Source organism: Oxyura jamaicensis, chromosome 2, assembly GCF_011077185.1.
Source record: "Oxyura jamaicensis isolate SHBP4307 breed ruddy duck chromosome 2, BPBGC_Ojam_1.0, whole genome shotgun sequence".
Classification (NCBI taxonomy): domain Eukaryota; kingdom Metazoa; phylum Chordata; class Aves; order Anseriformes; family Anatidae; genus Oxyura; species Oxyura jamaicensis.
In genome coordinates, this window is record NC_048894.1 from 45212835 (window position 1) to 45240670 (window position 27836).

General features: G+C 38.1%; 1 protein-coding gene across 2 annotated transcripts in view; it reads right to left on the reverse strand.

Annotated features, from left to right (window-relative positions):
- The window catches only part of CPNE4 (copine 4), a 235874-nt gene that overhangs the window by 163271 nt on the left and 44767 nt on the right, over nt 1-27836 (reverse strand). For both annotated transcript variants that reach the window (XM_035317055.1, XM_035317054.1), the window contains exon 2: nt 23220-23407. In XM_035317055.1, the coding sequence (XP_035172946.1) occupies nt 23220-23399 (180 nt within the window). In that variant the 5' untranslated portion in view covers nt 23400-23407. The remainder of the gene's footprint in view (nt 1-23219; nt 23408-27836) is intronic.

A 27836-nucleotide genomic window follows, 5' to 3' on the forward strand; every position in this document is an offset into this window, starting at 1 on the left:
GTTCTGACTGAATACACAACACCCGTCTCAGACAGCCCTGAGGGAGCCATTTTCTACATGAACTGAAAAGGAAGTCACAACACTTCTAGGTAGAAACGGGAAAGTCCTGGGGACAAGGGAGAACCCTTTCCTATTATTCTTTCTTCCCTCCTCCTTTGCTTTTCTCTCCTTATCTTTACTCAATGTAACCTCTCTGTGAAACGGCAGACTCAAAAACTGGCACCTGCCGGACGAAGTACCACTTCTGAAAACTGAGAGAGACTAATTTTGTTTCTGAAATAGAAATGGGAAAGCAGTCCTCAGGGGAGATAATTCCTTTGACATTTCTTCTTATTTATTTAACATTTTTGCCCTGCTTTTCTCTGCCCCAAAAGATAGTGTTCTTAGTAAAGCTTAGATTTCAAGCAAGTCCCTTCTCTTCCTCAGGCTTCTTGTGTAACCCAAGGCAATCACTTAGATCACCTATTCTGGGATTCTCCATCTGTACAAAGAGAACAACAGTACTCACAGAGGTGGTGCAAGTATAATTGAACTGGTAAACAAATGTTGTGTGAGCGAGATACATAAGCTAGACAGGTAAACCAGAAGCCAAGCCCTCTGGCTCTGCCACAGACCGTGCTTGATTCTTAATTCCTCACCCATTGGTACAAAGGAACAGTACTTGCCTTCCTCTCTAAAATGCCTGAAAGAATGAAAGTCTGCAACATAGCTGGCCAAAACTTAGGCAGGATGGCTTTCTTTGTTGTGTTACAGTAGAAATGTCAATTTTCTCATTACATTATTCAAGCTTTTATATAAAAAATAAACAAAAAATATGAAATCATTCTACTTTTTGAGCCAAAATGTTGCAACATATGGCTGCTTGAAAGGAACCCAGAATTTTTGAACTTAAATGTACACAAATAATCGTTTTCCCTTCAAATCTTTTAAGATAGAAACTTCCTTACAAGTCCCCAGCTCCCATTGCTCCTGCACTTTGCTAGCACTTTATGAAGTGCATGAAAAAATACAAACATTCTGATTTTTACCCCTCTAATTTATTTTCTACTTGGAGCTGATATGCAGTTAAAGCTCCCTTATCTCTTTCTCTTCTTCTGTTTTTTCCCTCTCCTCTCTACACATCTGCATGTTCTTTGTAGCTTTATCCTGAATTTCTGAGCAGCTGTCTAGAAAAAAGTTAGTTAACCATGGTTATCACAGTAAAATATGCTATGTCTGCAGCAATGTTACTTTTAACATCCACAAGAATGAGGTAACTGACCAGGTTATTCTAGACAACTGTAAAATCTGGGATAGGTGGTGGTTTTTTTCTTCAATCAAAATGACAATAAAGGTCAGATCTAGGGAAGGAGCTGGAATAGGGTAGACATGCTTTGCATACCAATGTGACTGAATGCTTATTTGAAACATAACCAAAGCTGTATTCATACCCTTTAAAATGAAAATTCTAAGTTTGATTGCCTGTTCAGAATCCAAAAGATTATACAGTAGCTCAAATAAATTCAAGTCTTTGAAATAGATAACATATATATATATATAAATATATATATTTCCAGTTTATAGCATCTCAAAGGAACTCTTATTCTTCAGACGAGGCCTTTCAGAGCTGTTTTCAGTTGGGGCAACCAACTGAACCAACCTTACCCTGAAATTCCCTAGTCCTTATTGGAAGCCCTGTGGTTATTTTATAACTGTGACAGCAAGTGACCTCCACAATTGTGACCTTCAGTATTAAAAAGGACTAGTGTGTCACCTGGCTTACCCCCAGACACATTACACTAACAGGGAAAAACATGTCAATAAGACACTAAATCCCAAATATGTAGTCTTCTCTTGTAACAATAACTTGAGCATGTGGAAAAACTGTCTTACTGGGAGAGCATGGTACAGTACATGTATAGACAGGTTTGTGGTACTCTGCACCCAAAAAGAGACAAAAAGCACTGATCTGAATTGTTTAAATTTTCAGTAAAAAAAGAAAAAGAAAGTTTAAAAAATACTTTCTGAATTGTTTTAACTTTTTTCTCTAAAGAGAAAATTCCGTGCTATCAACTGTTGAGCATCCTTAAGAGAATAGTTGGGCTTCATAAAATTTGGGTCATGTTACTGACTTCATACATACTTTATTCTTTTTTGTGGTTCCTCTCAAGGAGTTTCAAACCATATCTGACACTAGGTTTAATGCATCTTACATTCACTGATATTTGTTTGCTCAGTTCAAGAACTAGAACAAAAAGTATGCAAAGTGACCAATACCATGGGACTTTCAAATATATAAAGACTACCTATCAGACCTAAACACAACACAATGATTATACAGGAACACTGTAACTTTGTAAGTTATGAATTCATAGTTAACAGTAACAATGTCATTGTAAAAAGAATTGTATTTTTAATACTTTTAGGTGGAAATACATATGCAGTGTGTCTGACAAGGGACTACACTTTGTCCCCCCTCCCAGACTACTAAGGGACAGTAAATATTCCTTACAAGCATGCACAGAAGTAAACAGGCATTTTTGATTGAGGTGATCCAGTTTAACTGATGATGTATTTGCATTAGTGTTTTAATTCAGTCAGAAATGTAATTTTGAAGCCTGTCACCTGATCACCTATTCTTACTATGCTTTGTTTGACATAATGACATGCACAGATCCATACTCCTTTCATATGAAATTGAACTGGAAGAAGCACTCCAACCACTAACAGGCATTTTGTCTTTTGGACAAGACTAAAAAAGCTTGAACTACACCTAAGTAAAAAAAAGTACAAAAAAATATAGAGGAGCATGGATATCCTGTTCTCAACACAAGCAATTTTGCAGATCCATACAGATCCATAACTATTGCCCTGTGCTATTTATTAATACAACCTGAGAGATCAACAGAGTCAGCAAATGCAACTTAAACTGGAAAGATTACTAATTTCAAGGATCATTTCTGAGCTACAGAGGGAGGGTCCTGGGTAAGCCCAGTTGGAGCAGACCTTTGTAAAAACAGGAGCACAGAAAATGACCACAACCACCATCCACAGCCAACGTATGTCAGGAGAGACTGTGTTTCACGGATTTGAGGCTGAAAAGCGAGGACAGCTTATGCCTAAAGTGGTGTGTTGATGGGCTTGCTGGGGGAGAGACAAGAGATGCCAAACACGGAATAGGCAAGATCAGCCCTTGGGAGACAGAAAAACCTGAGCTGAACACTTCTGAGAAGTTTAGCCGGACCTGGTAAACTACTTCATACTACTGAAGGAGAGCTGCAACTTTACTGAACACTGGGGGAGTTTGGCTTTCATTTATTGGAAAGGCCATCTGATGTGGTTTCATCAGGGTTTGTAATCCATACAGAACATAAGGGCACACCACAATTATTTGTGTGGACCTGTTAATGAGCCCATCAGTTAACACAGTCCTATCCTGCAGATACACCATTTTCCTTTTGTTTCAGTCTGTTTCACAGTACCTGCATTGCTGTACACCACAGTAATGAAAATCCTTACACAGCCTTTACTGTATCATGTATTTTTATATTAAACACTGTGCAGTATGCCAAAATAGAGAAAGGGAATTAACTCAAGTACCATAAAAATTGCAAGAACCCCACATAAGCTTTCGTTTGTGCTTTGTGGCACAAGATAATGAAAACTATAGGTTTTCTTACACGGTTGATGTACAGAATCTATTGTTATGGTCAATTATATTGTTAAAATAGAGTAAGGTACTACAAGCAGAAAAACCTACACATAATGTTCCCTTAATACCCTCTAGGACTTCTTTGGCATTAATTTTACTACCTATAATGAAACTGTTACATAATTTCTCAGGGTAAGAAACAATTTTGACATAAGAAATAAATAGGGTAAAGAGAACCAGTCTCATAACATTACTTTCTTAGAAATTTGTGAGAACTTAAAACTGTATCATTAGAGAATACGCAAGTGAGATAAGATGAAATGGCATTTTGTGTTTCTGGATGAAAATACCACATTTTCACCTAAGTATTTTGTTTTCACACAGAATGGAATGCCAAAAGGAATGCGGTTTCAGATACTCCTCATCAGAAATTTGAAATCTCGTTAAACAGTAGCTAGGAAATACAATAGCAATAGCACTTCTTATATAGACTCTTCCCTTCAGCTCACAATAACCTCATACCAGTTTAAACCTGCAAACAAATTAAAATACCTCACTGTCTTATGAAAAGTAAGCCTACTGACTTGATCCAGACTATTCACGGTAATAATACAGATATCAGCATTCTTAACTTGAATAATCAAGGACACATCACAAATCCATATGACTTGCAATGAACATAAAAATTTAAAGGATACTACAAAAAAAAAAAAAAAAAAAGTAAAACTTATTTAAAGAAGTCTCATCTAGGGAGGGAAAGTTATAGCTTCTGACAATATTCATTGATTATAATACTACCGTACAAAATTATTTAGATATTTTCAAAAATAATTCTGTTTAAAATTCAGGTGGAGCCATAGCTTGTCTAACATCCTACTAACCTGCTTCTCAGGGAAGTAGGAAGATAAACTAACAATGCAACATGCACATTTTTCAATCATTAAATCTTATTTTTCACTTTCAGTGTTAGTGCACCAATTCTAATGAATTTTATTTTAAATCTTGCCAGTTTCCTAGTTGGCAAGTAATTAGGAACTACATGAGAAGGGGCAATTTCTACAATAATTGCTCTACTTTTTTCAAGTTTGTTTTTGTTTTTTTCTTCCCCACAGGGAAAAGCAAACAAACTGATCCTGACCAGTCTAACCAAGGCCTGCTCTCCCACACAGTGCCAGCAACTTCCCATCCTCTCCTCAATTTGTCCTGTTTTGCAGGATCATGCGTGAGCACAGCCCCAAGCTAAACTGGATCCAGAAATGGATCCAGCTGACCCAGCAGAAGTCCACTGGAAACTGAGAGCACACACTTCCCCACACTTACAACTGAACTGGGTCATTTCCCCAAAGCAAGACCCGCCCCAGTAGTGCCAAAATAACATCACACAGAGGGTACAGGAGGAGCACCTCTGAAGAGACCAAGATAGGAATTGAGCCACGGAGGACATGACATCACACTGCCATTGTAAGTCACCATTCTCCATATACCAGTAGTATTTGTAATGGTGAATACAATACTCTGCTGAAGGTATCCCTAGAATAACATATGAGCCACAAATCCCAGTCACAGAAAAATACAGCCCAGTGATTAAGCTCAATTTGAAAAAGTCCCTTAGCTGAAAGGGAAGCTTTCTTTTTGCAGTCAATGGGATGTTGCTGCATACACAGTGATTCATGCACATTGAGCTCAGAGTGTGCATAAATGTTTTCAGGATCAGTATCAAATAATCACATTCCTCTTCAAAAGATCTCTATATAATCTGCAGGAAGATTCAGACCAATTATATATTTCATGACTAATTATTCTAATTAAACTGACTGGTAGCACATTAGTGATTCAGACAGAAAACAAAATATTCAGACTTTACATCCTCCTCCTCCACACTCCAGTGAAATCTCTAATGTATCTTATCATGTTTTATTTATCTCAACCCAAAGGCAAAAGTACACTGAGCTTTCCCCCAGCCCCTTAAAGTTACCTGCCCAGTATAGGGCGATGCTAATGCTGTATAATGCCATCCTGTTTCACAGCTCCAGTTTATAAAACATTTCTATGGTGGCATACACTTCCCCACACCATCACTGAGCACCACCACAAGTTGTTGCAAACTGTTATCATGAGCTGCCTGTTGGCAGCTTCCCATTGTATTGTAGCTATTTGTATTAGTTTCTTGTTGGTGGCTCACATCACAGTGAATCTCCAGTGACTTACTGACTCACTGCTACAGTCCCAGCTGCTTGCAATCTCATCTGTACATGTCTGCAAGGGGCTAATTGCTACATGGAGATATGGAACGAAACCCCCTATATTTATTGTGGAATATCATGAGTTGGAAGGGACTCACAAGGATCGTGGAGTCTGACTCCTGGCTCCATACAGGACCACCCCAAAATCAAACCCTATGTCTGAGCGCATTGTCCAAACACTTCTTGAACTCCAGCTTCCTGAACTCCAGCAGGCTCAGGGCCCTGACCACTTCCTGGGCAGCCTGTTCCAGTGCCTAACCACCCTCTTGGTGAAGAACCTTTCCCTAACACCCAGCTTGAGAAAACCCTATCACAGCTCCATGCTGTTCCCTTGGGTCCTGTCACTGTCCCCAGAGAGCAGAGCTCAGCGCCTGATCCTCTGCTCCCCTTCTGAGGATGCTGTAAGGCCACCAGGAGGCCTCTACTCCGTCTTGAGGCTGAACAAACCAAGTGACCTCAGCCACTCCTCATGCATCTTGCCCTCTAAATCTTTCAAAATCTTTGGATACTCTCTAATAGTTTTATATTCTTCTTATATTGTGGTGTCCCAAACTGCACCCAGTGCTCAAGGTGAGCCTGCAGCAGCACAGAGAAGAGCGGGACAATCCCTTCCCTTGACCGACTGGCAGTGACGTGCCCGACACACCCCAGGAGATGGCAAGCCCTCCTGGGTGCCAGGAAGGACACACTGCTGACTCACATTCAACTTGCCATTATCCAGATCCCTTTCTGCAGAGCTGCTCTTCAGCCTCTAGTCTCCCCAGTCTGTATGTGTAGCCAGGGTTGTGCTGTCCCAGATACAGAACCAAGCACTTGCTCTTGTACTTCACATGGTTGGTGATTGCTCAGCCCACTAGTCTGTTATGATCTTCCTGCAAGGCCTCTCCACCCTCAAGGGAAACCAACAGTTCCTTTAGGACAACTACTACCTCTTGCTGAGAAGGTACTACTACCTCTTACCATATTGTCTGTACTTTTGAAAATAAAACTGAGAAATGACTGTCTTGTGTCACTCTATACAGGTGAGTAAGGCATCACTATAGCCCAGTATTTGCATAGGGCATTCCAAAAGCAGCCATTTAAATGAAGACATGGTTTAAAGTCAAGTGCCCAATATACTAATTTACAAAACTGAGGCTACCTGTACAGGCAGTTTCTCTTTTTTGCCCATGTATTACAACAAGCCTTAGTTACGTGATCACCTGCTCTTCCCCAGCATCTCATCTCCACAAGGTCCAGCCTCACACTGGGCACAGGGCAGACCATACACACAAATGGTGTAGTGAACATATGTGAAGAACTGTACATTTTCCCTTTTATCGTGGACAAATCAATACACATTATTTTCTGTGATGCTTGTGAACATTTTACTGATGCCAACACTCTCCTTGAGTCCTGGAATGATGTGGTACAACTGACCGCTTTTACACGCCGTTTTCTTTCAAAACATTTAAGTGTCTTCTGTCAGTCTAAGGAATTTCTCCTATGCATGAGCCAAAAGCAAGAAAAATCAGAGAGAAATACATGAGATAAAATATGTTCAATAAATCAAAAGACCCCATATTCATTTCTTTTTCTTAGTGATATTCTTAAGACAGCTGGCCTTGTAAGACCAAGAGGAGAATATCATGATCTGCAGCTCAGCATGACTGGGAATTGGACGTACTTCAAAATCTGAAGAGCTCAGCACCGCATTGTTCAAATCAATTCCTCACCAAGTACTCAAATAAAAATAAAAAAAATCTTTTAAATTACCCTACAAGGTGCTGGCCCAGAGTTCCAATTGCTTCTAAAATAAGATCCAGGTGCTCTTAAAATCTAAGGCAGCCTTTTAATTTTCAATTGCACTTCACAGCATGTGCAATGAATGCTGATCTTTAAAAAATGTGTCTAAATCAAACACTTCATATATTGCAGAATAATTGTTTTGTTTTAAAATAAAAACAAAAAAACAGCCAAAGCTATCTTGTTGTAAAGTGATGAGCCATGTTTAATATTTTCTCTAAGCAGAAGATAACCAAAAACAAAAATCCATGTATACTTTGTCATTTTTTTCTTCCTGCTCCAAATAAAAACTTTAACTGCAGGGTAAGCTACTACTTCACCTCAGCTTTATCTGAGTTACTACTACTCAGAGGTTTATCATTATGATTATTTTTATTGTGACAACACCTAGAGAATTAGATAAGGATCTCATTATCTTTTCCATATAAAACAGAACAGATACTTCCTGCTCCTAAGAGCTCCCATCTAAGTATCTTATAAACACAGACAACAGAGTAGGAAAAAACTGGGGTATGGGAAAAAAGGTCTGAGTTTCCATATTTACATTTTTAGAATAAAACTGTAATTTATGAGATTAGGCACAAGGTCCCTATAGCGGTTTTTAAGAGATTACCTTTAACAGTGATGTTAATTCATCACACCTGTATCTACGTGAAATACCACTCTACAGATGCACCACACCCACTTTTACCCAGAGATATTGCAACTGCTGCAAAATAGGCAAGAACAAAACACACGACCTAATCCTGCTATAAGCCTCAGTCAAGTACGAGCCCATCTCACATGTGCAAAGTTTTGGGTCCAGTCAGGTTATTCCACTAAGAAGGAAAACTAGGGTTAGCGTCATGCAGCTTTGATGTAAATAATTTTAAACACTCATTAAATTGTCAGATAACCAAAGTTTTTACTTCCTCACAATCATAAACGTCCTTCAGCCAAATCTCAGATGCAAAAGCCTATTCTCTAGGCTTTTCTCGGGACCACCTACACTGCTCTCCAGGCTGTATTAAAATTTCCATGTTTACCTCTCTTTAGACAGAATCTGATTTTATATCTGCATCAATGCCTCTTCTACCTTACCTTACTTCCATCTTTCTGCCATATATACATACTATCCCCAATATAACTAGCTTGAGCTCCTCCACCCAGAACATTCGGGATTTCTAGTAGCTAGGTATCTGAGCAGTCTTTGATTCGTGGAGAGCTAGGTTTCTCAGTTGCTACAAAAAAATGCTGGTCACAAAATAAGGTTTAACCTTTAGGCATATTGAACACTGGCCATGGGCAATATATAGCTGTCAAGAAATCAACAATCATGTTATGAAAAAGCTCAAAGTGCTTTTGGAACAAACTAATCCATTATAAACATATCTCTTCAGTAGTACATGCAACATACCAGCCTTCCTTTGTATTCCTTGTAGTAACAGCAATTGTTGGCAAAAAGTTGACTTTTGAATGACAATCATGGTATGTAACGTGGCCAGCAGTTTACTTACACTTCTACATACATGTTACATAACTGCAGCCTTTTCAGGTAAGGGAAGGAAAAGCTGAAATGAAAGGAAAAGCCAGACAGATGGTCGGTAAATTATGTATTCTCACCGCAAAGGTCCCCAGGAATAGCCAAATTATACAGCAGTTCACAAGAGACATCAAGATAAAGGTGTGTGCTCTTTAAATAGACTGACCTCCAACTCCAGCTGAAATCAGCAGAAAAAGCAGAGTGATACAATGCAAGGGAGGAAAAAAATAATTAGCCCACATCAGCTGTGCTCCAGTAAAACGAATAAGAGCACATAGCTGCTTTAAAAGGGGATATACAGATGGAAAGAGGCATACTGTGACAATATAAACTCTGAACTCCATCACTGTGGCAGAACCTTATTTAAAAATATTCCCAACTCATACAATTAAAATGTATTCAAAAAATGGGCTTCCTTGGTTTCAAAGTTTATTAAAGATGCATGTATTCCTTGGGGTTCTTAGTATTACCCTTCCAAAAATAACACAAGCAAACTGCTGACACAGTTCTCCTAAAATATGAAGGAAAACTTCAGGCTTTTGAATGGTTCCTTAAAGTACAATAATGCTTCCTTTCATTCTTTAAGTTCGAACTATATAAAATTCAAAGGTTTCATAACTAAAAATAATAATAATAATAATCAGAAACGAAATATCTAGTTGAGAGTTTCACTGTGTTAGTTTCCATTGAACCTGAGACTTGCAACCACCTTTTTTTTTTTTTTTTTTCCCTCCACATAAAGCAGGGACACCTGAAGGTCAGGATACAGTCACTTTAAATCATTACAATACTGGATAAATCCTAAAAAGCAAAATCTATAGAATAAAATTTCAAACGAGCATGCAAGCCCTGCAAGTACTTTTCAATGCCAATAATGTGATTTGATGTTGAGCAGCAAATCCCCAACCAATGAAAATCTGTGGAAAAAAATAATAATCTCTGGAAGTTTAAAAAACAAACAGCATCACCTAGAAGTTGAACTGCAAAATAACACTTTTGTGAGGACCAGGAGTTGCTTGTAGAATTTTAACTTTTACTAAGTATAAGTCTCACTCTCTGCCGTAGCATAGTTATGAAAGATCGCTTCCAAAATTTAGAGAATCTCAACACATTCCTGAGGAGGAAGCAGCTACATATTAAAAAAAAAAAAAAAAAAAAAAAAAAAAAGTAGTTGGCTGTAACAATCTGGAAGTGACCTAATCCCTGAGCTAAACAAAAGAACATCAGTTAACACCCCACCCTTGACCCTACAGATAGAAGGGACACTCCTGACAAAATCCATGAATAGCTTTATTTATAAAGAGAAATAATAAGATTAATGCAAAGCTGATAAAAGAACAAACTTGTGATTTACATAAAAAAGAACCAAGGAAGCAAGCAGGCAAACACAGGGCCTTGAACAGAATTAAACATGCAGCAGGCAGTAAATATACCTGAAAGACTGGATGAACCGGCAACATAAAGGCCACAACGTCAAACAGAGAAACAAAAGTGAAGGTCCTTAAATTGCATTTTTCTATGCAGAATAGGAAAAACATGTATGGCAGCTTGTATGTCCAAAATAAGCTAGGAGAAATGAAGATATGGTTTTAAACAATAAGTGCCACAGTCGGTGACAGAACAGTTCATGCACCCATGGCAATTGAAAGGGCAGACAGGGCAGTAAGGTTATTGAATTCAGTCCATAGTTAGTGTGACATATTATAAGCTTTTAAGTTTACACATGTAGCAAGGCTACAGCAGACTAATCAGTCCTCAAACAGCATTTAAAGTTAAATACAACAAGGTTCAGTGATCACCGTAATGTTTCCCAAAAGCAGCATACAGAAGTGATATGTTGCACTTGGTTCTACACCAGCAGCCAGTTCTATACCCACAGTGTGTATGAGCTTGCTGATGCGATAGTAAGATAATGAGTTTTTCCAAGCACTTGAAGAACAAAAGCCTCCATACCCATATTTTCACTTTGATTATGACAAAATGTAATTATCAAACTGGATAGTTTTCTGCTTTAAAACCACAATTTCCTGCACATGCAGGTGTGGAATGAAAACTGAACATCTCACAAAATGATGAGATTTACCTTAGATAGTTGTAGTTAATATTTGATTATGAATTTCAACTAAACTGTAAAGAAACTGTCTTGAAAAATACACTTGGCAATTTCAACTTTCAACTTGGCAATTATTGATTACCCAGCAATGATTCCAGTTCCAGTGACTTATAAGCTATCCCAAAATGAGACTATTTAGACCAAGAATTGGCTCATCACACATTTAACCATCTTTAAGTATGACATTTTGAATAAAAGCCAAGTAAACCTGTCACGCCTGATCACCTAAGCAACCTACACACAGCCAGTACAGGTATTGTATAGACTGTCCACCGTGTCCTGAGATTTCTGGTGAGTAGCACCTGTGTAGAGCCAAGATCATTAAAAGTAGTTTAATTTCCTGCCAGCAGCAGTGGTTTGCTGGTGGTAGCCACCTCTGCCAGGAACACAGGACACTTTCAGCTCTGAGCTTTACTCCTCTGAGGTAATCAGGTCACACATCACCTTCTAGGATCTTCATTTGGCAGAACACAAAGGGTAGTAAAAAGAACAAAAGCAGAAATTGTGATTCTAGCATTTTACTGAGATGCAGTCTTAGCTTCCAAAGTGAAAATGTAAAACAACTAAAAGCAAAGCTGCTGCACAAGCACAAGAACACTTCAGTCAATGAGGTGGTCTGCAAGCTGTGAGGTGATGGGCGAAAAGTCCTTTTTATTTGACAAGTAAGATTCAAAAGAGACAGAAACCTGTTTTTGTGAAACAGTTCTTGCTTTTCAAAAATGGAAATCAGGATGGGAGGGGAATAATTTATGCAGAAATACCCTCTAGTTTTGTATTCTGCTCTGTGTTTGCTCTAAACACCCACAAGTATCACATACAACTCGAATACTACAAACTATACAAAAAAAAATCTCAATTCAGAGCTATGTAGATAATTGATGCAAAGTGGCTCAGCTTGAATTTTATTTTTTATATGTGAAAGTCAAAAGATTTCAAGGAGAAAAAGAAAAAACATCAATCTGTTCCATTTCTTAAAATGGAAAAAAAAAAAAAAAAAAAAGAAAAGAAAAAAACACGCAAAGACTGAAAATATCTGTTAACAGATAAGATCACCATATCTATATGGAAATGTAGTTTGGACACTTCAATTTTCAGCTGGATTTCATGAGGTCTACATTCTGGCCTGATTACAGCGTAACTAATGCAAAATATTTTTAAGCTACTACCAAATACGAGAGAAGATGAAAAATACTTCCAGTGAAATTGCTTTTACTTTCCTTGGCATAAACTTAAGCTCCAACAATCTATATCAACAGCATGGTACCTTGTTATGTGCTGATTTTAAACAAAATCAACTTCATGAATCTGGTATCTCTGGTCAGCAAATAGTGGAATAGAAGACTTTCCAAAGAACACTCACATTGAGTCTGCCTGTTTTCATAAATTGGTTGTTCTCAGTCTTTCATAAGGGCTCTTCCTTTGCTGGGACCTTCATGAAACAATTCATACTGAGCTCTAAAATCCCTCCCAGTAAAAGCAGAAGAAGTTCAGGTTGCTGACAATCTGTCAGCCCCATTCTGATACTACAGGTTAAGAAGCAACGGACCAAGTCAATCAAATGAATTATCTACTTACAAACCAGCTCCAAAGATTCCTGTTCACTGTAGGTTTATCACAATCTGTCAGACTACTAAAGTCAAGTCAGGCTTAAAATCTGTCCTGGAGATGCGTGAAGTTTGTGTATCTGTAATAAATAGCTCATGAGAGGCAGACATATCGCTGAGCTAATCTGAAATGCGTGTCTGCCTGCCCATGATAAAAGCAGGCTTTCACTCTTCGTCTAGAGTTTAAAAAGTAGATATCTGATTGACAGATAATTAAACCGCAGGGAAAGCGAGCAAAAGGATCAAAAATGTGTTTCTTTGAACATTGGGCCGCTAATGGCAGCATGGTAACTCCTCCCATGCAGAACTGTAGCATTTTTCCTTTCAGTTAATACCAAAGCACACTCAGAGCAGCCAGACAGGCTTAAAGCCAAGTGTAGCGATAATGCATCCCCTCACTTTACAGACTGGGACAGGACTGCTGCAAAGTTCTCCCTGAGGTGATTCAACCACATGAGCTACTGGTATTCTGTGATGCCTCTTCATCAGGAAACTTTTTTTTTAAAAAAAAAAAGTAGCATTGACGCTTCTCTAATTACTTATATTTTTATTATCAACTCTTCATTTTCCTTCCTTTGCTGAATGCTACTGACAAAGCTCTTATGAAGAGCTATATCCACAACAACCTAGTACAGTAGTGCATGAGAAAAGACATCACAGATTCTACTTCACAACTTCTGTTTTAACTCCTGAGTAGAGATGGATGGAGAGAAAGCAAACTCTTTCTTAACTCATTCTTCGCTGCCAACAATTTTTTATTTATTTTTTAGCCTTAGCATGCAAGGGAAACACTGTTTAAGATTTCCCAACACCTCTGCCTTCTCAGTGCAGTCTTACTCATCTCTTGCCCCACAGGGACACTTTAAAACAAGGATACTTCTCCCCCTTAAGCTCCTTTACCTGATGAGGCCATCTTTCTGCTTAAAGGCTGTCATGACTTGCTTGTGCACAGATAAGCCCATGTGTCCTTTTTTGTGCAATCAGAGCTTACTACTATAAATTTTACAGACTATTATGCTGATTTCTTTCTGCTGTAAAATAAAATTATTCCCAACTAGACATAAAAAGAAGAGTATTTGCAAGCCCTCAGATCTGTTCATGACCATATATATCTTCTGTGTAATATGAAGAGTACAAACAGTAAATATCATACACTAGAATTCAGCCTTACAGGTGACGACAACTTCATACCCATTCTGCAGATATATAAATAATGACTGATTTAAACAAACCAGTTATCCAGTCTTGCCAAAGCAGAATGGGCTATGGAAAACCTTCATTTTCCTCATATCTTCCTAATTTTGAAAACATTGTGAATGTTATTTCTTTTCCTTTTATTTAACTTACTTATACAACAAAACAACAAGATTTGACTTGGTTTAAAAAGTAAATATTAGAAAGCTCCTGTTTTATTAATGTGACTGAGACCCCTGTTTAAACGTCACAGCTCTGTGGAAAGCTATTCTTCTAGAAAAAGTTGTGAAAAGTTAGTGAAGCATGAATTGAGCACTGCCTAATAGCATGGCTACAGGCAGTAGTTCCAAGCATGTCTTAAGACAATCAGAAATATTGATGAACATGCAGTAACAAAGAAATATTCACAACTGTGGGGAAAAACTTAATTCAAGTTCCCTGTTCATGGGGCAAAAAGCGTATTAAATAAATCGTATAGTTTGTCAGCCAGAGTATTTTGACCAAATGAGATACATACAAGGACAGAAAACTCCTTCCAGTCTTTTCTCCATATTTCACATCTGCAATCACTCACCAGTTCAGATGAAGCAAACTTTTCAGGCAGCCTAAAACTGTTCAAGATATTTCTACCAGCAACAACACATAGATGTTTGCAAAGGCATGGAGAAATATGGTAACCAAACACCCAGTCCTTCACAGGTACAAATAAAAAGATATGTGTAGAGCCTGGCTTGCAAACTATGGTAGTGCACTAGTTGGAACTGGCACCTGGAGGATGGCTGTATAGAAATTGTTCACAAGACACTGTTCACTGGATCTTGGAACAGGATATAAATATGTACAAGTCATTCAGCTTTTCATCTAAGTTAGTAAACTGATTTTTAAGCATGTAATCTTTTCCTAACTCTGAAAAATTACTATGTGATTCCACTTCTTTTTTTTTTATTATTTTTTTTCCCCATTGTTTCATTTCCATGATTCTCCCAGATTTACCAGATGGAAGGCTCCTGAAAATTGGTCCCAACAACAGACATTCCCAGTAGAAGATGCTCCAAGCCATGAAACAGGGAGAGACCATGTTGCTTTTATCACCTCTCTGTGAAAGTTCTCCCTCCTGACTTCCCAGAAGTACTCTTGTTTCTATTCATTTATGCAAACTATGAGAAAAACTTCTTCACTCTGCCATGACATGAGGACAGAGGACCCAAAGAGATTTAGTTGGACAGATAGGACCAGAACCCATCACTCTGCTGCTGCTGCAGAAAAAGATCCCGCAGCTCTGGTAGAGGGGAAGCAGCCAGCCCAAATACGACCACTCTCAGTAAGAAAACTGACTTCTACAATGCAGGTTTTCTCTTTCCTTGGTGCCTGCATCATGTTCCACAAACTGCACTACGGCAGCAGAGATTGCTGTTTGAGCTAGTGGAACATTAAGATATTTCATATATATTGACTCAAAGTGACAGCATTTGACTTCAGTTGAGACAATCTGTCCAATTCAAATGAGTTTAAATTTAAAGACTAGTTGATGTAAAAAGAGAGAGAGGAAAAAAGCACTGTGGCTAAGTCTAAAAGCTAAGACAAGGAGAAAGCTCTAGAGAAAGCAGCAGTGATAGATAGGATAAAGGATAAAGGCAAAAACGGTTATTATAAAACGTATTTAAAATAAATAGCCACTTATTACTATCTGGAGTATAAAAAGAAAAATCTCATCAAAAGCTAATGATGTTCATGTTTCTAAACTAGACACAGGAGGAAAAAAAATCCCAGTGCCCACTTTAATAAAATATTTGCCAACACAAAAGATTTACAACCTTTAGTTTTCAGACTTCTGACTTTGCATAACAAGCTGGGAAAGACTTGGATAATAGAGAGAGTTGTGTTTCTTTTTAAAAAGGAGGGTGCCATAAAATGCAATTCTACGTTTTGAGTTTATGAATATACATTCATTAAAATGTACTCAAAGTATTAGGAGTTAACAGAAAATTATGAAAGATTTTCTGCAGAGTATGAGGGTAAACTGCACAGTAGATTCCCACCTGTCCTGATTACAATGAAATGTTCTTTTTAAAAGCCGGTCATCAGACTAAGAATTTACAAGGAAAGACATCAAACCAACTCTGTTTCTCTGAAGAAAGCGAGTGATTTGCTGGCCTCTCCTCTGCTTAAATTGTAGAACAGGACCATGCCCAAGTGAAAAAAAAAATATATTATTCCTGAAAGAGTTAATGACAGAAGCTCTTCAACTGACAAACCCATGGAACAGGGTAGGCCTCTACAATATTGAGTCTTGAAAAGTAAAATATCCAATACGATGAATTCAGGCTGAGAGTGGACTGAGATAAAATATTCAATTAGCCTATAGCCTGACCCCACAGACTTCCAGTGGTGTTCGAGAAAGATGAGCTGACTTTGTCACTCTCACCATACAGAAAGACTTATGGGTCATTTATCAGCAGCAGAAAGAAGCCAAAAGCAAATCTTGGCAGCAACGGAGGCTACCGAGTATTCTTAAGCAAAGAAGCATTCATTAGTATCAAACAAATACCTAATGAACAATAAGAAAGAAAAATGCAATATTGAATTATGAGCATACAATAGGCTAATAAAGCCATATACTTCGGCACATTGTTGCAAATAAAAGCACAGCTTTCTGTCTGAGGAGTCAGAACAAGAGGACTCTAATGTCACCTGTAAAACTCTTAATCATCATCTTCTAGGAATACTCCTTGGGGAAATGAAGCAGCAAGACCAGTCCTATTTCTTCTTATTAGGTGCAAAGGTGAATAATCATCTCTTGTGCTAACAGGTCACTATTTGCAAGAGATGCAGGGCACAGATCTGTGCACAAGACTAGGTGCTCTAAGGACCTGAGATATCTGGGTGGTACAAGCCAGTCAACTAAGACCGTCAGCTCCAAGTCATAGATAGTAGGTCCCTGGCCACATGGTACCATTAAAAAGAATCTCATTGCCCTACTTTTCTGATGAAGGTCTTGATCATTTCAATTAAAGCCTCAATTCTTCCCCATCAACTTTCATCAGCCAATATCTGCATAAGTCCAAAGGCATCTTCAATAAATCTATTGAAATATTTCATTAAAAACTTTGACCTTAATTTTGGTCAGAAAAACTGCAGGTATTATTTTCAATTATTAGACCTTCCCTATATCCAGAAGAGAAGAAACCCCAACATGTAAATCAGAAGTTTCTTCACAATAAGAGGAGCTAATTTCATGAGAGCTGTTGAGTGAAAGCACCTCCCTTCCACCAAATCATTCATAAGCTTATATAAAACATCTCATCGGGACTCCACAACACTTATAACACTTTTTTTATTATTATTTATTTATTTTTAATTCCAGAGAAAAATCTTCATAATCTGGTATGTTCATCTTACTATTATCTCAACCTTACAATGAATTTTGTACAGGATGTCTGTTCACCAAGTTGAAATCTTAGCATGAAAAAAACATCTAGAATCTGCTCTAGCTAACATTAAAAAACATAAAACTAACATTAAAAAAAATAATAATCCCCAAAGCCACCAAACATCCAATAAACCAATTCTTTGTGATGCCTCACAGCTCTTTAAAGCACAGGATAAATCTCAAATTACTGCTTGAAAATCTCTATGGGAATATAGCAAAAGCTTTTGGCATTGCATCTCTGAAGTATTTTGAAATAAAAGTGGTTCATTCAATCAACCATTCAAACTAATCTATGCTCTTTGATGGGATAGATATACTTAATCTTCAAAATACAGGACATTACAGTTGTCACCTTCCACAGTGACAGACAAATCAAAAGATTAAAAATACAAAATTTTATCTAGAAAATGAATAGGGATTTTGAGTGTCTCTGTGTCTCCTCCAATACAGGAACAAGAAACTTAAAATGGATCAGTAAGTGGCAGTTTCAAAAAAAATAAAATAAAATTACAAGTAATATTACCTTATTCAACAACTACTCAGCTGAAGAACAACTACGGAACCCTATGTCCCAGGGTATTGTGAAAGCTTATTTTTTAAATACAAAGAACTTCTAAAATTATTTGAAACTGAGTTATGGAAATTAAATCTACTATTGCTAATTACAAAGGCTAAGCAACTCCTTTAAGAAGTCCCTGAGCTGGAGACTGGCAGAGCAAGCTGGAAAGACACTGACATTTCCCTGATCTCACGCACACTTCTGCACTGTCATCAACCAGCAGATGCGAGACAGGGGTTAGACTGGCCTTAAAGCTGGCTCTGTATGGCTACCGCTGGTGGTAGCTCTTTTTTCTGGTAATTAAACTTTCTTTTCCATCCAAAGGCTTCATCTATTAGCCTGTTCATCCATATGAACTGAAAAAAAAAATAAGTATATAAAACACCAAATAAATACAGCAAAGAATATATATATTCTCTTCACAGTGCTTTTGTAATTATTTTGGAACGGTTCAGTAGAGTCATGGAACATGTCAACCCACAGACTCCCCTATTTCATGGCTCATTGGCTTCTGTGGTGGGCTGTAACAGCCACAGATGGATAACACAAGAGAGACTTTTGGGTATCTATGGAAACAAGTAGCAGAAGTCTGCCTCAAGGTCTTTTCTTCAGATCCTTCCCCCATGGTAGGAAGCGGCAAGGAGCCCCCCCATCCTCCAAAATGCAGAGGAACAAAAGGAGGCAGCAGACACTTGGAAATCTGGAGCTGAGGCAAGTGAGGAGGCAGAAGAGGAGGAGGAAAGATAGGAATGCTAGAATTAAAGAGAACTAAGGGGAAAAGCAAAAAAAGTTGAAGAGCAAGACAGTATCCTTCCCGTAGCTTGATTTCTAGGTAGCCTACTCAGTAGACTCCACTGGTATTTTCTGTGTTATTCACTTCAGTGTGTTTCCAAGCCAACTGCTCTCCACTGTTTGCTTACATGAGGGTCCATGCAGCTGTACTGGGTTAGTGGTCAAAGCAAAACAAAAGAGTGAACCAGTTTCCTCTGGGTGAGGTGCAAATGAAACCAATCCTTGAAATCAAGTGGCATTAGACAAGTCAATGTCTTATAGCTTAAAAACACCAAGATGAAAAGTTGTGGTTTTCCCCTACGTGTTTCCATCAAAACTTGCTGGGTTTCATTGAATTTGTGCCTTCAAACAACATTTTAATGAAAAGGTAAATAAAAATCTATTTCAGTAAACAAACCATTCAAAAAAAATCACCCCATTCTATCAACATGAATTTTAGCAACTGCATGCTGTCTTTGCTGTTTTATTTCCTCTGCCCTTACTTCAAGATTAATAAAAACTTAGAGGAAAAAAAGCAAGAATGCCTGCTGACTTCTTAAGTACACAAGGTAGTAGATACTGTCGGGCTGCGAAAGCTCTAAGAATACAGCTACAGGAAGCCCTCCCTGGTTTCCAGACATGGCTAGTGTTGTCCAAAGCTGCTCTTCTGTTTTCATAGTCCCAGACACATAACACATTCCATCTGGTTACATCAGGTTGTATTACACCTCCTGATCTCATGGAAATCTCATATGATGAGACACAGCTCAGCAACATACTGAATAACATGTGTACTTGCCATAGGCAGATAACAACCTGTGAACAGGGCCAAGCTACTTCCTCAGGAATAATAAGTTGATGACAATTTCCGTGCTAGCACATCTCAGATGAAGACTGCAGCACTACATGCAAATTAACATTTATAACATAAACACATTCACACTGCAGGTGGGTAATATAATCAGTGGAGAAAATGAGTTTATCATCATATACCTTTGCCTGACTCCAGTACCCCATCCAGCTATTCACCATCCTGAAGCTTAGTTCAGTAATTAAACTCAAATTAATATTGAAAAACAGCCATCAAATGATTTTCATAAACAATTATAAGCATGCAACATTTGGACATTCTGCAACTGTAGCTGTCAAACTAAGGCCCAGGAGAGCCAAAATTCAACCCTGGATCAGCAAATAGTCTTTTAGTAAATATGGACAGTATAATCTTAAATTCTGCTACATCACACCCTGTCATCTCAGGCTGAAAATGCAAACTTCTTGCAAGAGCAAGAGCAGATTGACCACTTTCCTGTGAGACACAATAAATCATTTTAATTCTACATTGGTGGAGACAGCACTTTCCAGACAGCATTAATATGCATACAAAGATATGCGTGTGGGGAGCTGTGCACACTATGCCTGGGCATGTTTGTTTTTAGAGAAACATCTACCCAGACAGGAAGAAAGAAAAAACAGCAAGTATATCTGTGCCAGAACCCGGGACAATACTGAGACTGCTTTGAGTACTTGTGTCCTGCATGTGCTCCTAATGGTTTCACAGCTGTGCAGTAACATGGACACCTTCCACTGACTTTTCTTTAAAAAAACAAAACTAACCCTACAACCATGTTTTAAAAACTACACATGCAGTTTCCAATATCTGGAAATGGCGTCTACCCACTCTACAACAGCACAGATATTTTCATTCTCTATTTATATGTGTGGGTGACATAATTTATACAAATGCACACACATGCACATACGGTACTGCAGAACTGCAAATATATATATATATATCTTTCTCCCACAAGGACAGGCTGCCATGTTTTGTCAAAATTTTCCCAAAGACAAATATGCACAGATTCCTTGCTTTCAGCAATCATCTGCTGCTGTAGAGTGAATCCACCAATTCACCACTTCCTCGCATCTCCAGTTTCATGGACAGTGTGATCTCAATAGCCTAAGCCCACCAGCTTCAGCTGCCTCTGGCCCATTCGGGGCTTTTCAGGCAGTCCTTAGTATCTTCCATACATTTCTACAGCACCTACTTGCAAGAGCACAACCATATAGACCATAACCTGTATTTCAGGAACTTTCAACCCAGCTGCTCCCTATTCAGAAGTCTTCAACGTACACTGGAATTTTGCTGCAATCTGTTTGAAGACATCCAACCTATAAGGGCTTTCAGGTGTCTGTAAGTTCACAACATCTTCATGAATTCATTAAATCCACAGATGCAAAACTCTTATGTTCCAACTCTCTTTGTGTTGTCATTCAGTAACTCCTACGTTGAATGCTCCTACGTTGAATGTATTCACTTTACCGGTACCTACATCTCTCTTTTTTTTTTTTTTTTTTTTTTTTTTTTTTAGTCTTGCTGGATCACTGATTGTCATCTGTAGAAGATTCCTCCAGCCAAATTATGTCTTCAGATATACCTGAGTGACTCTGCTCAATTTAATTCAGCAATTGGAACTTAATTAAAAATTCTGTTGAGAATGTGTGGGCCAGAATAGGAAATGGCTCATCATGCCAGAGCTGTATTAGCTCTGCAGCACTGATAGGAACTTGAACTAATAAAAACTTTTTGTTCATACTAAAATGAATACCCCGGACTTTCATTAGACAGTAGGAGCAACTCCCGTAAGATGACAATCGTATCAGAAAGCAGATCTGTTCTGCAAGAATTTCTCTATTCACTTTTCAAATTAAAAACCACATCAAATAAAGGGAACCTCCATTACAACCTAAGAATACATAATTTAAATCTACTTACCCTCCCCATAACTGTCCAGGGAGAAATTGTGTGAAATGTACTCAAAGTTATTAGTTATTCGAAGAACTGAAATGACCCCAAAAGTTTGGATCTGTCCTTTCCAATCAAGAGTATTTCACTTATTTTGGCGTTTAATTCACTACTTGTTTAATTCCTATTACTTGAATAATTCCATGTAGCATAGCTAAACGCTCCTTTCTGCATGGCTAGTTAAAATTCCTTTTTTTCCCCCTCCTAACTACTATATCACCTTACATTTTAATTACATGAAGATACTGAATTTCTCCTATGAAGAAAGACTGAGGTAGCTGGGGATGTTCAGCCTGAAAAAGAGAAGGATCAGGGGTGACCTTATGCAGCTTTTCAATACTTAAAGGAGACTTATAAAAAAGACAGAGAGCAACTTTTTGCTCAGGAAGACAATGATAGGACAAGTGGGAATGGCTTTAAATTAAAAGAAGGGAGATTTAGACAATTACTTTTACTTAAAGACTCGTTTTGTATGAGACCTATCTAATGCTTACACAGCAACAAACTGAGAAAAGAGCAAGACTACAGCCAAAACACCGAAGTTTGCTCTGCTGTTGCTGACCCTGCACTGGAAAAATTTCAGAGGTCCACAGATCAAAACCACACAGTTGGAATAACTGGAACAAGACTGCTGAAATCCGACAGTCTTGGTTGAACATGCTAAATTAAAAAACACAACAGTTTAGGATTTTCCTTTCTACTTAGACTCACAGTATTTTTTTTTATTTTTTTTTTATTTTTTACAGAAAACCAATGTATTCTGAATGCTGAAACTGTTGAAAAGTGAGGGATAAATACTCAAAAAGACAGAAGAACTGGATTTGACACATACCTTGTTTTCTCATGCATACTCTCCATAAAAATTCATGCCTTTTAGCTTGATTAACCACAGACATTCAAGTGTAACTTTTAAGTAGAATAACCACCAAGATTTCATTTAAAATCTAACATTCAGTTTAATGGTCTTCATTAACAATTTGTTTCTAGGACATCCTGTTTCTTGTTATCATTCAAATGGCTTCTAAGATTAAAATCTCACTTGGTGTTATTTTCTTCTTATCAAATGTGCAATCTAAAATACAATGCAAATTGATAAGGCAAATGCATTAACTTTTGCTACTAACTTCAACTATGAATCCAACTGCAAGGCTCAAAATTTGCAAATCAAACTGCTGTTATTGAATTCCTTGGCAGCTAGTAATAAATACTCCTCTCTTCCACAGCATTTTACTTCTTTTGATTGGAAAGCATGTAATAACAGTCACTATCATTATCTCTGTTATATACCTTTTATGAAACAAGAATGTCTAAAGGGAAAAGTTTTATGATGCTTTATACTTTAATCATCTTAATTTTTAATAGGGATTCCAAAGAGAAGTTCAAAGTATCATTAAGAATCTGATTCACAGTGTCAGAGTCAATGGAAAATCAATCTTACAAGATTTTGCCACAGGCTTCCAACTGCTTTTCTTCTTCATTGCTCTTGCTATTTGAATGTTGTCTCAGTTTTGTTATGCCATTCTAAAGCATCATAAGAATTATTTTTATTTTATTAAACACTCACCTCAAACCACTGGCCATGTGACTGCATTTTAAGGATGACACAAGGGTCTGGTTTTGAGAGGGCATCCCTATCTGATATGCCTTTGCATGCAACTCGCAGCTCCACTTTAGTCAGGCATGGGCTGTTAAAAATTCCCAGGGTATTGGCTGCTGATTCATAGATGTTGCTCATTTTCTTCATTCCTTTTCCTGTAAGGAGAGAAAAGGTCCATTTAGAATAGTGCAGGCACAGCACAGCCCTTCCATCCACAGAGAAGTCAGCACAAGGTTCTGCTAGCCTATAAGACCCTGCCGTTGTGAACAAGAGGAAAAAAAAAAAAAAAAAAAAAAAAAAAAGCATCTATGGAAGAAAGGAACACATCATCCCGTATTTTCCAAAATAAGCCAACTTCAGAATGAAACTTTCTACCATGTCCCTGAACTCTGGGGGTGAACCATGAACTTGGCATACAGCCGTGTTCCTACTTTCAGGGCCACATTTCCCCTGGCAAACGGACAGACAGTGGTAATTCTGGATTTCTCCGGAGAGTGTCTTATTCTGAGGCTTCATTAAATTTGTTCAGCACTCTTGCCGTCTGCAGGAGTACACCTAAAAAGCACGCATTTCACCTCGCACAAACTCTGTATGTAAATTCAGCAGGTCTCTTCCATATCAATCTTAGCTTCCAGGATACATTTTACTCTCTATTTCCATGCTTATCACTGAACATTACTTCCTCCAAAGCCCAAGAAATCAGTCTGGGTTGATGGTCTAAGCAGTAGGGCAGGATATTTATGATGACAATTCATGTTGTTATACTCTGTCCGCTCTTTTTAGGTCAGAAACCACTATTATGTGATCACACACAGCTCAAGTAGTGGCAGGCTCTGGCCTTACTTCATTACAAATGCCACCACCACCACAAGCACAAATGTTGCAGCTTGAGCCTTCACTCAAACAGAAGCCACAAAAGACATTTTTAACACAGACCTGGGTAAATATATATTAAATCACTATATGTTCATTTCTCATCAACAAAGATTATGGGAACACCTTAATTTGCTCACTCATTCTGAGCTTGCCAATCTGGTCCCTAACAATCTGTGTCCTAACACAAGGCTTAGTGCCTTATCACACTCCTCCTCCCACATTTATAAGGACTGCAAAAAAATAATTTCATGCTTTTAGAGGGCAGATTTATCATACCAGATCATCAACAGTTTTTTTGTGGTCTGTTTCCAGCCTCCTCATTGTCTCTTCCATAACACCCAGTTCTCAGAAGTTAATGATTTTTGAGACTTTTTTGATAAAAGTTAACTTTTGGTGTTTTGGAAAAGAAATTAAAGCTTTCTTTCCCCAATGCTGAGAATTTATAAAATAAAAACAAAAATCACCTTCAAAATATCCAGTTTCCCTGTGAATTACAGAGGGAAAATTTGAAAGGTATTGGTAAATTCAGAGTAAGCAGACTTTGCAATACAGTGTCAACATATAAGAAATACAAAGAAACTTCAGGAATTTAAGTTTGAACAATGAGTCAGACAATCTGTTCTCCATGTAGATGAAAGAAAAGCATGTTAACAATTTACAAGTCTTCAAAACCCTTTCAAATCTATACAACAGCTTACCCTATAGCCACAGTCTGCTGTGAAAACCCTCACCCACACTGTTGGATTCAGTATGTTTCAAAGTCAGATGGGTGTGGATGGACTCTAACCACCCTCTTCCAGCTCAGGACCCATGGGTTTATGTCCTTATGGTAAAATCTGCTTCTTGAAATATGAGCCACCACCATCATAGTTTCCCACAGCTTAAGATCACAATAACCTCCTTCAGCCCTCCCCAGTTACCTGCAAATACTGTCACCCAAACTGTGTTCCCATGGACTTGCCACCAGGAAAGAAATGTGACCAGGAAAAAACAAACGAACAAACAAAATAAACAAAACATGGAAAGTGTAACAGCATTAGGGTGCATTATTAAGCCCAAAGAGAATACTCAGATTCTGCACTATGTATTCCTATATGCTGGTTTTGCTTCTCAAATATTTTTAGCTGAAACTCTTGAAACTGTAAATAGACCGGCATCTCTCAGATCTTAAAGTCTTTCCCATTTTGTGCTGGGTCAATTCACATGAGTAATGGCAAGACCGCAGTCCTAGCCTGAAGGCAATAGCATACACAGGGGAACTAGGCTCTAGCCTAATCTGAACCACTTTGATAAAATCTTAAATTGAGGAGCAGTGCCCTGCATGCAGGAGGGACCTGATATCTGATATCTCAGCTAAGCACCACAGTAAGCATCTGGGAAAAGTACTACCAAACCTGTTGGTTCAAAACTACATTTGTGAGACCAGTTTTTGTCTTTTTGTTTGCCCTTTTTTTTTTTTTTTTGTTCCCAAAAAGAGAACAGAGTAAGGTGGTGGCAACTTTGACAAAGCAACTACAGGCTACTATTTAGCTAAAATTTATAGAAACATTTATATGTATTTTGCTAGCAAATTTTCCATTCTGTTTATATCATATATTTCTGCTTTTTCATTCTATTAATAATATATCCCTGCTACATGATGTCAGGTACCTGCATCTCCATCAACTGGGATTAAAAAAAGTTAGAAACTGAGGTGGGGGCACGGACTGTTGTCTAATTATTCATCGTACTATAATCCCATCTCCTTCAGAAAGCTGCTCAACAAACTCATCCTACACGTTTACAAGACATTTTTACACGTTGCCCTTTCCAAATTGAAATCCATTTGAAAATTGGGTTAATTCTGTCTCATGCACATCTTATATCATTAATGAAATGTCATCCTTTGTGCAGAAATAGGTTGGTGATTTAATTAAACCGGATGATATCAGTACTAAAGAGAAGGGGAAAAAGTAGCAGAATGAGGTGGAGAGATATTTTTCTTCCTCCCACAATAATTATACACTGTTTTTTTTGGAATGGTGGGTTAAGTATAAAATTATATTTCTTTTTATCACTAAAACTATTACTTCAGCTTTTACAAGTTCTAAATTTATCAATGGAAAAGATCAAGCCATAGTCTTAGTCTTTTGTCCCATTATATTCTTTTAATATAATCACCAGTTTGGGCTGTTGCACTGATGTCATGTTACCAGGAAGTTGGGAGCCTGGGAAATAGATTTTGAGCCTACTGAAAGTGACTAAAAAAGTATTATTTTACGTAAACATAGACAAGTTAGATTGCATAAGATTTTTTCTTCCCCCAATTAACTACGTACATTATTGATGGAGAAATAAATTATTCATTTTTCTTTGCTACAAGCTTTTCCTTCTTCACTTCATTATAACCTCCTTATTCTTTCCATGTCCACATGGCTTTAGAATGCACTGATTAAGCACTGTATCTGTCAGAGGAAAGTGATAGCGTAGCTAGGAAAGGAAGTGAACAAAGGGATCGGTCACATACTACCAAATTTCCAAGTCACTGCTCCATGCATTCTTTCATTTCTCCTTAAGAACAGGAAAGCAGTGTATCATCATATGCTACCCACACTTCACCTCCCACACAAATTCAGTAGCCAGTGCTAGACTGCATGGAACAAGGATGCAAGATCAGGCCTTATGTTTTCACCTCTCCAAGGTGAAACACCAAGGAAGAAGGTAATACCGACTGAAAAAAAAAAATAGAAAAAAAAATGCTTTGCTATCTTGAAGTACGCTGTACTGAAATCTAAAAATGTATAACGTTAACAACAACAAAAAAGTGTGAAAGACCTTGATGTACCCTATGGAATATGAAGAAAAAGCAGGGATCTTGGAAGACAGTTCCAGTCTCCCAAAACTACTTTACATCCAACAGACTTAGAGCCATTTTAGTAGAAAATGATGTGTTCTTCTGATAATTTTAAGTGATTCATGGAAAAGCTGTTTCAGGCAGGGATGAATCTGTGGATGAAGTTGCACCCCTGGGGAAGAATAACCCCATGCACCACTGCATGCTGGTGGCTGACTGGCCAGAAAGCAGCTTTGGGACAAAGGACCTCAGTGTCCTTGTCAACACCAAGTTGAGCATGAGCCAGCAATGTGCTTATTTGCTACAAAAAGAAGGGCAACAGCCTCCTGGGCTGCCTTAGGCAAAGCACTGCCAGCAGGTGAAGGGAGGTGATCCCTGCCCTCTACTCAGCATTACTGAGGCCGCACCTGGATGTCCATTTGTGGACACCATAGTACAAGAAAGACATGGACTTACTGGACCAAATCCAGGGCCATCAAGACAATTAATGGACTTGAGCATCCATCATATGAGGAAAGGCTGAGAAGCTCAAACTGTTTAGCCTGGAGAAGAGAAGCCTCAGGAGAATCTTAATAATATGTATAAATTCCTGATGGTGAGAAGAGTAAAGAACAAAGGCAAATTCTTTTTGTTGGTGTCTAGTGACAGGACAAGAAGCAGTTGGTACAAACTGAAACAGGAAATTCTGATTAAACAAAAGAATAATTTTTACTGTGTTTGAACTCTAAACAGGCTGCTCAGAGAAGCTGTAGAGTCTCCATCCTCGGAGATACCCAAAACATCTCTGGACATCTCTGCCCAAGCAACCTGCTTCAAGTAGAGGTTTACAATAGGTAATACGCAGAGGTCCTTTACAACCTCTATTATTCTTTGAA